Source organism: Lolium perenne, chromosome 2 (assembly GCF_019359855.2).
Source record: "Lolium perenne isolate Kyuss_39 chromosome 2, Kyuss_2.0, whole genome shotgun sequence".
NCBI lineage: Eukaryota > Viridiplantae > Streptophyta > Magnoliopsida > Poales > Poaceae > Lolium > Lolium perenne.
In genome coordinates this window covers 35481060-35496875 of record NC_067245.2, presented here as the reverse complement: position 1 = coordinate 35496875, position 15816 = coordinate 35481060, and the positions used below count along the sequence as shown (strand labels likewise).

At 41.1% G+C, this 15816-nt stretch overlaps 1 protein-coding gene across 2 annotated transcripts; it reads left to right on the top strand.

The window, feature by feature from the left end:
* The first annotated feature begins 1215 nt into the window (after nt 1-1215).
* On the top strand, nt 1216-15595 carry LOC127331789 (rho GTPase-activating protein 7). Of its 2 annotated transcripts, none has more exons than XM_051357991.2 (22): nt 1216-1731; nt 2579-2615; nt 7757-7833; nt 8413-8483; nt 8629-8707; nt 8817-8961; nt 9053-9172; nt 9296-9373; nt 9487-9542; nt 9656-9725; nt 10702-10789; nt 11046-11289; nt 11434-11643; nt 11943-12257; nt 12486-12535; nt 13156-13216; nt 13300-13383; nt 13578-13691; nt 13775-13935; nt 14696-14765; nt 14936-15118; nt 15197-15595. In XM_051357991.2, the coding sequence occupies exons 1-22, from the start codon at nt 1693-1695 to the stop codon at nt 15383-15385; spliced, it is 2541 nt and encodes an 846-aa protein (XP_051213951.1). In that variant the 5' UTR covers nt 1216-1692; the 3' UTR covers nt 15386-15595. The 2 variants fall into 2 exon arrangements, with proteins under 2 accessions (XP_051213951.1, XP_051213950.1); XM_051357990.1 differs by having other exon boundaries at nt 1218-1731; nt 13769-13935.
* Nucleotides 15596-15816: the final 221 nt, after the last annotated feature.

Sequence of the window (15816 nt, the reverse complement as noted above, 5' to 3'; positions counted from 1 at the left end):
GAATAATTGGTATGTTTCTTGTGCTGCTTGATTTTAGTTTTTTTTAATCATTTCTGCCACTATGATTGATCCTAATCCCAGTTTTACCATTTGACCAATCAAAATCTCAATCTTGCCACTACTCCATTAGAGCACTTGTCAGTTTTGCCATTCCGTCAACTCTCCACCGCTAGTATGCAATCACTTATGCCATTTAGAGTGTGGGTGCAGTCAGAGACCCATTTAAATATGTGAAACACATAGATATTTTAATGTATGTAGTTGTGAACGGTTAGAGTGTAGAACATGTTTAGTTTGAGATGATGAATATTTGTGGAGATGCGGCTATATAGAAAGAACATTGTCCAACTCATTGTTCGAGTTTCACATAATGATTTTTTGTGATTACCTTTTGGGCCCTTACTCTCTTTATATATGTATATGTAATTATGTATACCATATATTTCTTTAATCAATCAAATCATTGCAAGTTGTTAATATATTTAAAAAAAATGAACATGATCGGGCATACACAGTATTTTCCAAGGCACTGATCATAATCCTAAGTAAGTTGGCTCTATACTCTATTAGTTAGTAATTACAAACATTGAACCGGCGTGTCACTGATTACATATTATAAGCGTTTATGATTGCCTCTACTCTCTAAACGGCAAAAGTGATTACATACTAAGGACAGAGAGTGTTGATGGAATGGCAAAACCGAGAAGCATTGAGATTTCGATTGTTTAAATGGCAAAATTGAGATTACGACCAGTCGTAGTGGCAGGAATGATAAAAACCCTCGATTTTATCTTCATGGTTCAAGTGGCCTCTTGGTTTCGGCAAATATCCTCTTTCAGGTGCGTGTTCGTGTCATGTCCGGCCTGCGTCTGATAACATATATTTTCGTATTTGTTTACAGGATTATGACTTGGTTTCCGCTCCCATGGAAAAAAAAGTGGCACCGCGTGCTCGGTTTGCCTGTTTTCGCTCTATTTTCAGTCTTAGAATTTTTTTAACCTTAATTTTCAAGCATAGCTTTGTTTCATCAGGATGGTGCATTTCCAGGGGACATGTACCGTGTCACGTAGCCTAACAACCATTTCCGAAGTAAACAAAGGAGACGACGATCTACATTACAGGTTTGTTTGTTTAAGCCAAGATCCAGGCAAGCAAAGCAAAGGGTAGTAGTAGCAGGGCAGAAAGGTTAAACAAAAGTAGGAGCGGACAGCGCAGCAGCAGGCAGGGCTCAAGAAATCGAGAAAGCTTTCGCAGCAAGCTCCCTATCTACCCCCACAAACACAGCTACACAAGTGGACTCCCCCCCAACCAAACCGAGGAGAGAGATCACGGCGGGCAGGCGGGCAGCCCGTGTGTGCGTGCGTGCGGTCGCGTAATCGCTGTCGCATTCGCTTCGCTCCACCTCCGGCAGGCGGCAGGCAGCGCCACCGCACTCAAAAACCCAAGTACCAACAAATCCTAACCACCGCCTAATCCCGTTCCCATCCACCACCCGCTAACGCGTTGCGGCGCTTCCACCGCACGCCAGATCGGTGCCGCGCACCACGGCGCCGGCGGCGCGCGCGCTCGCAAGGGGCTGGTTGGATCCAATGCGCCTTCTGGTGCTTGTGTGCTACTAGCTGCTGCTGCTGCGGTGACGGCGCTGGCTGGCTGATGCCGACGATCTGAAGAGGAGGAGCGGGCGCGGCGGGGATGGCGGCGGCGGCGGGGCCGGCGCCGAGCGGGGGCGCGGTGAGTGGCCTTCTCCTTTCCTCCGATTAATTCCTCGCTTGCGTTTGGGGGAGAAGCCGCGGCTGGGTTTGAGTAGTAGTTGTATTTGGTACCTCACGCCGGGGAATAGGCGCTCTGCTTCTGGCGTGGGTCTTACTAGTGTTCCGCTCTTCTGCTCGACCGATTTTCGTGGTTGAGCTCTGACGGCGCGGAGAGGCCGCGGATGACCAATGCACCTCAGCGGCGGTGTCATGTCTGCTGTGCTGCCAAGGCCGACAGAGCGACCCATGGTGCGAGATTGCAGGAGTTACTGGCTTGCTGCTGCTGCTGCCTTTTGGGTTTGGGTTGGACTGGATAGTGGACTTTATTTGGACTGGAGTAGAACCTTTTAGTGGTTTCTGGGCAGCGCAGGAATCCGAATGGAAGTGTTTGGGGGTGGTTTCGTCAAACACGGCATGCAGATGGAGGCATTCCAGTCATAGGGATGCTCAAACTCGAAACAGCATGCGTCCAATTGGTATCAGATATGTGTGAGGTCACTACTTGTTTGCAGGCTGAGGTTTCGTTTCATCTTTATTAATGTGACCCATGACTAGACAAACACGAATTTGGAGCGCAGGGGACTGAATTTAGGTGCAAGAGTGAAGAATTTGTTGTTTTATTTCCCCCTCGTTTTGTTTGTTTGTGCATTCGTGAGAATAGGGGAACAAGCTGTGTGCATTCACTCGTTATTTGGAAAGCTTCCACCCATTCCAAAACTAGACACTTTCAAGCATTTGAGATAGCATGTTCTGACCCTAAACTATTTAATTCTGTATTTACTGTTACGATCATAACATTTCTGACATCAATATTCCCTCATGACCAGGTATTTAAGAGTGGTCCCCTCTTCATATCATCCAAAGGTAAGACCATTTGCATCGCACGTCATTTATCTTCTATCCTTTTTCGGTCGGTGTTGTTTTGTTTATTTCCTTTGAGGCAGAGCAAACATCCATATCTAGTTCAAGTATTTAGAATTTCCGTTAATACTATTGTTAAAGGTAATAAGTAGTAGCAATTTTCTCTTCTTTGTTCTTGACAAATCGTAGTCAAGAAAGGATGTTTTGTTTGCAGAGCTAAAACATATTAATCTCATGGATGACGATGCTGGATTTTTGCTATGTCAATACGAAAAACTAGGATGAGACAAGACCATGTTGAGTTGCTTGTATTTCTCTCCCTCGAGAAAACATGCAACTTTTCTTCTTGTTGCATTGGTAGAAAGAAGAGTTCATAACTACAAGCCCAACCCACATACAACCCTGCATGATCCCGCCACACCTGTTAGGATCTGCCACAACCCAGCCACGCCTTCTGTTGCCCAATACCTTCCTTCCGCCTGAATCTGTATGAGAAAGCTGAAGCCATTTGGTGTATTTGGATGCCCCTATTCCAGATCAACAATGTGGTCAGCTGGATCATGGTTCCTTTCCATCCCTTTGAGCTATCGGTGCAGAATTGACTGCCAGCCTCCACCACTCGGAAATGTGAGTTGCTTGTATTGACATCATCAATCCGGTGGTTGAGCTGGATTTTAGGTTGGATCTATAGATGGAAATGGATTAATAGCACTACGGCAGCCTAGTTAGTTCTGCTTCCTATCCATGTCAGAAAGTCACGTGTGGGGTCCATTCTCAGTTTTCCAATACGCTTCCAATACCACAGCCATCCATATCTGTTATAGGCCAAATGCAACAGAGGGCAGCCATATCAGGAGTATGTGTTGTTAAGTTTTTAAATACCTTTTCTCTTGCGAGTTCAAGGCTGACATAAGATTTTAGGTTCCAGTTTAGTTGACTCCTGATATGTGACCATGAGTTCAGGTGTAGATCATCAAATTCATAATCAATACATTAGTCATTAGCAAAATAGCACAAAACCCGTGCGTTGCTACGGTATCATATTAAATCAAATGTTATACTTTCATATGTTTATATTTATGTGTCGATAGCTCTCGATTTGCGCGCAAGCCCAACCTCCCCTCTCTCGCGATATTCTTCCTCCCGCTGCCACCCTACCGGTCCATGGCGCCAGCTTGAGCAATACTGCCCAGTTCTTCCCGATGTGCCACACGGCGCGTGATTCCTCTTGTTCCTCTCTTCCTCGGCTACATTGTCCCGACCGTAGCTCGCCACGCCGCCACCAGCTCCTCTACTGTCGGCCTTCTCATGCTTTGTTGCTAACAAATGGCAAAACCTATACGATGCCGCACATAGACGCGAGCGCTTGGGTCAGGCGCAGTTAGGGGCTTTATTGTTTTCGTGCGTAAGATTTTTTCTCTGGTGTGGTCCGATTTTGTTCGGTTTGGTTGGGCTTCTGTTTTGTTCGTTTCTTCCAGCTTTTTCGTTTTTGATTTTGTTTAAAATGTTTAGATTTATTAAAAGTACAAATTTTGGAAAAAAATCATATTAAAAAGTCGTCTAGATTTTCAAAATGTTCATACTAAACACTATTTAGATTTAAAAAATGTTCTGAAAATATTCAAAATTGTTTGGATTTTGAATTTTGGAATTTGTTCAAATTTTGAATTTTGTTCGAATATCAAATTTGTCGGAAATTGAATTTAAAGGTTTTTTATTTTTATTTATATTTTGAATTTGTTCCAAAAATTGTATTTTGAAAACAGTTCAAACAAGCAGAACAATACAAAAACAGAGAAATGATAAATGAGCCGGCGCCAAGAAACTACGACCAGCCTAGTGGGTCAAGAAACAGAGAAGTGATAAGACGCCGCGTTAAAGCCCTTTGGCTGGCCACCACCACCTCCTTCCACCACACATCCGTCCTTCTCTGCTTTTCCGAGCAGCCGGGCGTCGCCATGCCCCTTCCAGCCTCCGTCCAAGCCACAGTTCACCGCTCGGGCTCTCTCCCCGACCCGGACCCGCTCTGATTTCGTTTCTGTTGTTTTCCATTCTCTCGCCGTCCTTTGCTTCCGTGATCGCTCCTTAATTCCTTCTTAATCCAATCTTAGTGATGCGGCTTGAGATTTGAGGAAAGTTGACGTATATAAACCGGCCGATTTCGTTATGATGGGGCGAGGTGGGACTATTAAACACAAAATATTTTGGCATGTCGGGGCTAATGCAGCATTTGGACGGGGCCATTTGGATTAGACGGGACGAACATGCCTTGAGGCCCATTGGTTTATGTAGGTATGACCTTCTGCGGCGTGATGGACACCAAAGGCTAGCGCGAGGTAGATCTGAGCGAACCGGCCCCTCGAGGAATAACAGCCAGCGCGGATCGAGAGGGAGGAATAGCTCAGGGATAGAAAAAGAAGGAGCGAACCGGTATATGGCAATTAATGTATTATGTATTTTGGTGGGAGGGCAAATCCGTCCAAAAAAAGCGTTGACGAAAAAATTGGCAGAAATCTTAGCTCCTTTATTATTAGGTAGGTATAGATAGGAAATTTGCCCGTACGTTGCGATGGGTTAACTTCTATGAAATTGGAGAAATTCTGTTTTACGAAGATGCACACTTATAATATCTGATCGTTAGCAAAATTTTATGTCATTCAGACGACCCTAAATTTGTGCATCTTGATAGGGTCATGTATTATCCAAAATAAAAACGCATTTGTGTAGTGGCAGTAATAAAAAGTGCATATGAAATTTTATATATCAAAAAACATTTTATAAAACAAGCCTCCCAAAACGGTTCCTTTGGGGGATGGATCCTAAAGAGTTCACCTATCCCAATAACAAAAAAACCAGACTTAAATGATCCTGTATTAAGACCTAAAGTTATGAGCTTTTTGCAAAAGAGGAAGAGAAACAAAATTCCTCCCATTAAAAGGGGAGCGGCGATTTGGCTCCCGGGAGCATATGCTCCCGGTTTTTTCGAAAAATCAGAACAAATCGAAAACTTATCATAAAAATTCGAAAAAAAATCATGCACGTACCTGACCATGGCACGCACCAACGTGTAAAATATCGTTGCAAAATGTCATCGTATGCGTCCTGGACAAAAATGAAAAATTTCTGACATGAAATGAGATCCAAAAATTTGAATCTCAGATCTGGAAATTTGTCATTTTTGCCCAGGACGCATACGATGACATTTCGCAGCGAAATTTCAAAAGGTGGTGCGTGCCATGGTCAGGTACGTGCATGATTTTTTTCGGAATTTTTTGAAAAGTTTTGAAAAACAAAATTTGCTCCCCAAAAATCCGGGAGCAAATGCTCCCGGGAGCCAAGACGAATTTCCACAATAATCATCAATTACTCATATGCCGATTTGGTCGTTGCTGGCTCCATCGCAGACACGATCCTGGCGTCCTTTTTGCAGGCAACTTATGTCGATCTCTCGTACGCCGGCGCTGTCATAGAGGCATCTAGGAGGAACGATTCAACACAATCTTTAACAATATCCATGTAAACTTCTATTAGCTGAAAATCTCGATAGTTTCATGGCAGATGCACGAAAATTGGCGGTGGTTGGAGCTGGCGTTTGCTGTTAAATTTTCTGCTTGACCACCCTCTCGTCATCTGTGATTGTTCTACGGAGTATATACAGAACAGGCTTGGGTGGTGGCCAGGCGCTCAACCTGACGCTCCGGCGTGGTCGGCGACAGTGGCTCGCTCGCAGGGCTGCTAGCCGGTAGGAATCAGATCGCGACGATGGTCCCTGCCTCCGGCCTCCACCTTCCCCCTGGGTGATTCCGGTGACAGCGTCCAGGTTCCAGAGATCGATCCCTTCTCTGAACTCTCCCCCGACTGCATCTCCCGCCTCCTTTTAGTCCTGGTACAGTGGAACCCGCCGCGTCCTCCCCCCTCCACGATTGGAGGACATCTCCCATGCTCGACCTCAACCGGTGCCCACTTATTCCGACAACATCTGAGCTTTTAATCTTCTTCTCCCTTCTCTGAGCTTTCCCTCTGCCTCCTTTTAATTTCTATCGACTGAGGATCATTAGATCTTAGACCAAAGATGTGCTTCTGGTGGTTCTTTTCCAAGGCGGCTTGTTAATTCCTGGAATATTGGCATATATAAATCGGTGAGACTCGATATGATAGAGCGAGGTGGGACTATCGGAAACAAAATTATCTAACGTAGCTGCCTCTGGACGGGACGCCTACGGTCCAGTATTGATATGGACCAGGCCCTGCAACCCAGCTATCTGGCCCAGCGCGGTTGGGGACTGTTCGGGGTGCCGTTTCCGACCACAGGCGAACGTAAATAAGGAGCAAGGTGAGAAAGAAAAGGCACGAAACGGTATAATGGCAAATCTGATGTATTATGCGATTTGGTGGGAGGGTATATCCGTCCAATAAAAAGCGTTGACGAAACTTTTTAGCAGAAACCTTAGCTCCTTTATTATTAGGTATAGATTTCTCTGGGTTATTCTTCAGAAAGCATAAACTGAATCTTGTCCAGAGTGTTCTTGTAGTTTATCTCTTGTTCTAGTAATCTACTAGGTGAAGAATTTCTTTGATTTTGTGCTTGATCCCCTCTACGATATGACATGAATTTTGTCAAGTTACTATGCATCTTTACTTCTATAAAGATTTTAATTGGTGGCGGCAGTCCATTTACTTCGAACTATACTGACCATCAGATCATCAAACGGCAGTCCTTAAGTCTATTAAATATTCTTATCTTGGTCCCTTTAGAGAGGTTGATATATTCAGCACTACAAATAAGGAAATATGCAAAAATAAATGTACTCCCTCTGTAATTTTGTCTCAATTTGGATGTATCTACACACTAAAACACGTCTACATACATGCATATGAAACAAATTTTGTCTACATCCTTTTATGGACGGAGGGAGTAGCATTTTTTAAAACAAACTAGCATTTCGCTTCAACAACAAGGGCTTTCTATATTGGAGCCACTTGACTTGACAATCAATCCAACTAAATGTGTATTCGTTTTTCAAATATTTGACATGTTCCTTTCGAATAAATTTATTGTGGTTCAGTAAAGGAAAATTGGAACCTAGTTACAGTTTGGTTTTTCTTACATCTGAAAGGTAACCTTGGGTTGTTATGATTTCCAGGAATTGGATGGAAATCTTGGAAAAAACGATGGTTCATCCTCACTCGAACATCTCTGGTTTTCTTCAAGAGCGATCCTGTTAGTATTTCCATTCTTGTGTTCATAATGTAAATATTGCATATCACTGGAAAGCGCATATTAAGTAAACTCTTCAGACCAGATATTATTTTTTGCTTCTTGACACCTTAATCATATCTCTCGATCACTGACAATATGTACTAGTTTGGTTTGATGTTCTAACATTTTTCATATTTCATGACATTTATGATTGTATACTAGGATCAATATGGTATGGGAGTATATAGTGTTTTGTATTTGGCACTGAAGAGCAGAACAAATACTTGAACTTCGCTCTTTTCAATTCAAATCTCAGTGACATCATCTCAGCATTGGCTGCTTGATGTAGTTGCAGCTTTGTTTTTTCTTCCAGTTTCCATCAACTTCATGTGTTCCTTTACTTAACAAGTTCAAATATTGGATTATGTCCAGTGCTTGAAATTTTTAGCTGCATAAACTTGCTTATTCTTTTTCTTGCCTTAAGTTATGCTGTAAAGAAGGTTTTGTAGAATACTTGTACAATATTTCGTTTTCCATTCACGGTCCATATTACGGCTTAGTTCTCTGTTCCTTGACAATTGATTCTTCTTGACATTGTAGAATACCTTACCCCAGAGAGGTGGTGAAGTGAACCTTACTTTGGGGGGCATTGACTTGAATAATTCTGGAAGGTAACGCATTTCTGTTGTTAATCATTTGTTGCATTTTACACAAAGATTGCCACAATAAATGTTTTTCACGAGCAGTAGCGAATGATTGTTGGTACTTTTAGTGTATTTTGCACAATTTCATACTACCAATGTTTCTTGTTCTCAGCGTAGTGGTCAGGGAAGACAAGAAGTTGTTGACTGTTCTATTTCCAGATGGCCATGATGGTCGGGCTTTCACCTTGAAGGTATATATTGTACACTTAACTTAGTAGACCCACTTGAGCAAATGCAGGCTTTATGCCATTTAATGCTCCTTCAAGAGGTTAATAAAAGCACCTGCTATTCTTAACACAGGCAGAAACATCTGAAGATTTATTTGAGTGGAAAACAGCACTGGAAGAAGCTCTTGCGCAGGCTCCAAATGCAGCTCTCGTGATAGGGCATAATGGAATATTTCGTAGTGACACAACAGATGCATATGAAGGAGCAGCTCCAAATTGTTGGTTCCATACACTATGATTTGACTTGTTATTACTAATGAGAAATTCGTATCTGATTTTTTTTTCATACCATTCATTTGATGTCTGTAGGGAGAGAGAAGAGGCCTACTAAATCTTTGGTTGTTGGAAGGCCAATTCTTCTTGCACTAGAAGATATTGATGGCAGTCCCTCTTTTCTGGAAAAAGCTTTGTGTTTTCTGGAGAAACATGGTAGGGTTAAAGAGAGTTAATTAGCACCAATGTTTGCCACTGGCCGCATTTTACATTTGGTACTATATGCTCCTCACCAACCAATCTAAACATTTAACCGTGAATTCAAACATTTTCTTGAAGGGATAAAGGTAGAGGGAATTTTACGCCAGGCTGCAGATGTGGAGGAGGTTGACAGAAGAATGAATGAATATGAGCAAGGTTTATGCGATTGCATAGTTTTATTTGAAAGTTTGATTTTTAATGGTGTTTCAAGTTTGGAAATTTTCGTGCTGTTGTACCAACTTGTGCATCTGTTTTTTGCTTTATTCCAGGAAGGACTGAGTTCGCACTGGATGAGGATGCTCATGTTATCGGTGATTGTGTAAAGGTACCTTGCGTGATTCCTGTTGTGTTGTTTCTTCAAGTATTCATAGATGTCATAGAGTTTTAATAGTTCACGTTTTGCTTGCCTACTTTATTCATGTGAACAAACATCTGCAGCATGTTTTGCGGGAGCTACCATCTTCTCCAGTTCCTGCTTCCTGCTGCACAGCATTACTGGAAGCTTTCCGTAAGTGCTCTATTCGGGTTAACCTAAATATATATCGCAATAAGATGTCTGTTAGGGGAATCAATGAGCTTCCATTTTTTACTACTAGAACTGAAATATCTCTCAGTAATGTTTACATGATATTAGGATAAGCATCTCTAGTACGTTAGATACTTCATTTAACCATGGATATATCAGAATTAAGAATATCTGTTGCATTTACTGCTTTGCACACCTACAGGTATATCTGGCGTTTTTCATTTCCATTCCCACAAGAAAAAAAAAACTATAATTCACATTTCGAACAGGCATGGATACAGCATCTATAGGATAACTTCCATCTTGATAATTCTTTCTGAGTTCTGTCTGATATCCACGATCTCTCTTTATCTGTAACTCAATACAAAAATCAATGGGCTCTGTCAAGTTAGATATAGGTTGTGACGTATCAAAGATTTCTACGGAAGGTGGTAAGATTATATCTTGAGCAGTTATGTATATAGGACCTTTGGCGCAAATTGACTATACAATCATATTGTTGACTGAGTTACCAAGTATATCTTCTTAAGAAGCAAGGAAGGATGGTCTTTCTTCTCCTCACCTTTCTATTTTATGGAAGATATAGATCTGGTGAGTCTATCGGTGCTGTAAGCTAAGAGCCGAACATAAAAAGTATATTTGGACCCCAAGACTAGGAAAAAACAGTGGTCCTTAACCTAAGCTATTCGAACATCCGGTTACAATCTTGTAACATTCGGTACCTAGCATGTAGCATGCTTCTGTTATGGCCAATGGTTAAATCTTATAAGTTGCAGTTTATCAGGTATAATATATGAAACTTCATGATGTGATCTGCGTAAAAAATGTCCGGATAAACCTGACGTTCATTGTTAACTTAGTTACCTAGCTAATTTTTGTCCGTGTCTGTAAATCCTAAGTATTTTGTTTACTTCGATATTCTGTTTTAATCAGTTCTTTTCACTTAATTCCTGTGTAGGTCTGGAAAGTAAGGAATCTCGGATAAATTCTATGCGTATAGCCATATCTGAGACATTTCCCGAGCCTAATAGGAGGTTGCTACAAAGGTTAGTTTTTCTTTTTTGTAACGGGGACCTCTTTTGTCTCTGAGTTAGCTTTTGACCTGCTAGGATATCATACTGGAGTGCATTCTAAATCTATTTCGTTTTATGACAAGCATATGGTGAGCTGTCTTGATCACAGTACGCAACTGGAAATCACAAAATACATCTCTATGAGTAGTTTATCCTAGGCAGTGGCATTTTCTTATCAAGTTGTACCAAGTAAACTCTTTCATTTAGCTCATAAATTTGATGTTTGCAGAATTTTGAGAATGATGCACACTGTTGCTTCTCATACTGCTGAGAATCGAATGACTTCATCAGCAGTTGCTGCTTGTATGGCTCCTCTCTTGCTGCGTCCACTTCTGGCTGGTGAATGTGAGATGGAAGATGACATTGACATGAATGGTGACAGTTCTGCTCAGCTTATTGCTGCTGCAAATGCTGCTAACAGTGCTCATGGCATTGTCACAACTCTATTAGAGGAATATGAGGGTGTATTTGATGTAAGTGTTTCTGATGCTATGCCAGAAGTTCATTAGTCTGATTGTCTGATGACACTTTTCTGGACAATATAGGCTGATGCAGTCCCTATTTGTTATTCCACTTACCGTGAAAGCTTTTTATCATCCTGTTTATCACTTTTACAGGATGAACATCCTAGGTGTTCCCTGTCACCTGATTCTCGAATTCAAGACAGTGGGAGTGAAGAATCTACAGATGATGAAACTGTGGATGCCAAAGATAATGGGTTTCATGATGCAGAGAATGATGTAGATCAGGAACTAGATGAACGTTTACTGAGCGGAAAACTGAGTGAAAGCAGTGCGTGTACTGGTGGTGACCTCTATGATTACCAGGTTTGATATGCTTTGCAATTCTGTAGCTTCTAATATGTCGTAATTCTGGGCTGCTACCAGTTGTATGTAAGATTAAATTGCACCTAACACCTGGTAGAATGCCCTAGTTGCACATTACACCATCTTTGCCAAAAATAAGCAGTTTACACTAGATCAAGACAAATAGTATTGCACACTGCATTCTGAGTAGTCCAATCAGAATCTGACTTGGTTTTCATTTTTATTCGGCTAGCACAATCTTGTTTATGTGACAATGTCCTGATGTATTTTTCCTTTCTTACTACAATGTGGCACATCAGGTAGATCATGGGGATTCAGAACCTTCTGTCGAAGATAAGGCTTTGGAAACAAAGTTGGATTTAAAGGATGCTCCACATATTCTGTTAACTCAAAATGGCACGATAAATGTCAAGAGACCACTGAATGAGAAGGATCCAACAAATCTGGTGTGCAGTCATGAATCTCCATTGTCGATGGGAGAGATTCTTTCTTCCTTGGATGCAGGAGTTCCTTTACCGGGTTCAGGACCTGAATATTCTGTAGATAGGCACTCCATTAAATCCAATGAAACTCAGCCTCATGTGAAGCGTTCTAACATTTGGGGACGGACTAATGTAAGCAAGGAGTTACCTTTTGTTGTCTTCCCTTGTAGATTCATGTTAGTTCTATCAAAGTCATTTATGATCATTGACTTCCAAGTGTTTTGAGTTCAAAAGCAGTCATGGCTTTATCAGGGAAACCATCAGTAGAAATACACTCTAATTATTCTTGAAGAGGCTTCTCTAACTGTTTATTGTAGCTTCTCTTTTGACCATGCGGATTTAAACATGTGGTTTGTGCAGGCAAGAAAGATCCAGCAGTCGGAGTCTGTTGATTCATCAGGTGAAGAAGAGTAAGTTCCTAGTCATTTCAAGTATTATTTCCTAAAATTAAATTTTACACGACTGTTTTGTTTAAATATTCGGAATTGCAGTGTTCAGTTATTCTCTTAAGTTGTTTTATATCACTAATAATTAATAACTAGGGGTGTTTAGCTATGGGTTGAATCGAACCTGGCCAAAACCGGCTAGCACCTGCTAGTTCAATTTTTTTCACAACCTGTGAGGCTAGCTGCTGGCATAGTACAGTTTTTTTTTTGTATAGTGGGTTTGGTGTGTTGAAGCAAACCTGCTTAATAATGAACACCCCTACTAATAACCGTGTTCTTTGTTCTGTGTTCTGAGGCTTTTGTTGTTATTTGCTTGGTTGAAAATTCCATTCGATCAAAATATCTGCACCCCTGTGTATGATAGAGATTTTGGTATGTTGCCTACTGAGAAAGTTGTTTCTCTCTAGCTAGAAGAAAGCAACTTGTTTCTGTCTAATTTTATGGCCTGTGCTACCGTTAATTTGTGATGGTATATAATTGGACAGGCTTGTTGCATAGCATTTCATTATATCACTTACACTGATAATATCATTGAAGGGTTGATTTTGTACTTAACTATTTACCTATGCAAACAAACCTTTCAGGCTTGCTATCCAAAGACTTGAGATTGCAAAGAATGATCTGCAGATCAGGATTGCAAAAGAGGTATGAAGGAAATACATGTACTTTTCAATTGTAGGGACTGTTATTTTGGGGGATCTTGCAAACTAATTGGAAACTCTTCTCAGACTAGAGGTAATGCAATCTTACAGGCGAGTTTGGAAAGAAGAAAGCAAGCACTGCACGAGCGCCGCTTGGTCCTGGAACAGGATGTACGCCATATTCTTTTACTATATTAATCAATTACTTCATTCTACACTTCCAAAATATGATGGGAATCTACTCATATTATCCAATTTTGTTGAATTTGCTTTCTTACAATCTGTCTTCAACAGTTTCTCAATTAATATCCAAAAATTCCCGAAAAGTTAAGACTTTGTTTGATAGCAACCGTTTGTCCCTATAGGTATCAAGGTTGCAAGAGCAGCTGCAGGCTGAAAGGGATCTTAGATCTGCATTGGAAGTTGGGCTAAGCATGTCTTCTGCACAGTTTTCTAGTTCACGTCCTATGGATTCAAAGGTACTGAAATTTTAAGCTATTAGGTCACCAGTAATCGTTGTTTCAGTCTTTTGTGGTGTCTAATTTATTTGCTTAAGACAAAGGCAGAGCTTGAGGAGATTGCTCTCGCAGAAGCTGATGTTGCAAGGTTGAAGCAGAAGGTTGCAGAGCTGCATCTCCAACTTAGTCAACAGCGCCAACACCAGTACGGCTCTTTCGTAGATGAGAATGATCGTTATCAACATCGTCCAAGTCATTTCCCACAGTAAGACAAATATTAGTGCACTTTTTATAATCAATAGTCAGTTTCTGTGTCTTTTTAATGGGAATTCAGCAGAGCGTAATCGTGAACTATCCCCAGCTGTTAGTATATCAAATGAAGTCAACATATGAGGTCAACCTGCTCTTAGGGTATAAGTTCGAAATGTGGCTTTAGCCACGCTGGGGCATTGAGCCAACATGAAAAATTAAAAGAAACAAATAAATGATGGTGCAATCTAGAGACTAGAGTGTTGACACACATTATAGAATTTGAACTTCAAAGTGTATTAGAAGGGGGAAAATGCAAGTTGTTGATTGTGACATGTGTTGGTGTCTTTTGGATTATGCTTTCTATTTTTACTCTTAGCACAGAATGAGTTTTAATTGATGATGTTAAACTGAGAAGTACATGAACATTTTTCGGGGTATTTTCAATTTGGGGCTTCAACTGACTAGGTTGGATGGATACACCTTAGAGTAGGCTGCATTTGCACCTGATGTGCTGCCATTGAACTAATATATACAATTACTTTAATAATTAACATACAGGTTGCATACTAAATGTCCACCATATTGCATGCTGCGTATTTTAGTAACAAAAGCAGGATATTTCTGTAGTAAGGTTTGTATCAGCTTAAAACACATGATTTAAGGTATCATATCAACTTAGAACACATGGCTTATCAGTTGGACGTGTTTCATTCTCGAATTGTCCTATCGAACTGTAATATAATAACAGTTGCAAATATTTTTATTGCCAACAGGAACTTTGTTCAACCAGGGTTTGATATGAAACTTGCTTTCTGTAATCAAGAGAAGAAGCAGAGGAACGAGGTTTGATAAAAAAGCCATCACCTACCCTTTTGAAGTCTTCAAACCAATTAGCTGAATCAACTGCGTTCTATACTTCCATAATAATATACAAAGAAAAATCTGTTTTAGTTGTAAAACTGGTGTTGCATGAGGATGATATTAAGGGTTGAGGTCACATACTGTTCTGACAGGAGAGCTTGTCGGGCACATCACACTGGAGAAGTATCAAACAGCACGTGCTGACTCAGGCTTCTTCGAAGCCCTTCTCCCGCAAGCACTCCTTGGACACCTGTTCAAGTGATTCAAGGGAGGTAGCAACAAGCATGCCAGTGGAGAGCGGTTCATTGTCTACTAACATCCCAAGAGCAATGGAGGTAAGGAAAGCACTGCACCTTAGGGTCACAGTCCCAACTTCCAAGGCGACCAAAGTGTGACTCTTGTTGTAAACACAGGCTGTCGAGTACGGGAGGCAACCACCCGTGCCATCGTCCACTCTGGTTGAGCTAACGACCAGACTAGATTTCTTCAAAGAACGGAGATCACAGTTGATGGAGCAGCTCCACAGTCTCGATTTAGGACATGGATCCGCGCCGCAAGGTTTTCCGTACAAGTCTTCATCCCCTTGGAATAGTCCGAGATAGGAGTTTTTCATTTCTTCTAATTTCATGTTTGTATATTCTTGGTAAAGCAAGTTTTCTCTGTAGCAGCTGCTAGCGAGAATGTATATCCCTTTTCTTGGTTTTGTGGCTGAGTGCTGCAGCCTCATTTGAGTGTGATTTTGTAATGCTTCTGTAATCTATTGCATGTAACGAGTTAAGGGGTGATAAAGAGAGCCTGAAAGCTATTTTGTATCTGCTGACTGCTGTAGTAGACTCAAGGAATATAGAATGGTTATTCGTATATAGCTTATAACGAGGCAGATGGTATATCAGATAAATGATTTGAAACATAGACATTGACTTGATTCTTTTGAGAGTGCAGAGCTAGCTTTATTAGCTCATCAAAGTTACATCATCAGTCAAGATCGAAGTAAAGAATCAGCATTGTAACTTCGCATAGGCGATTCTCAAGT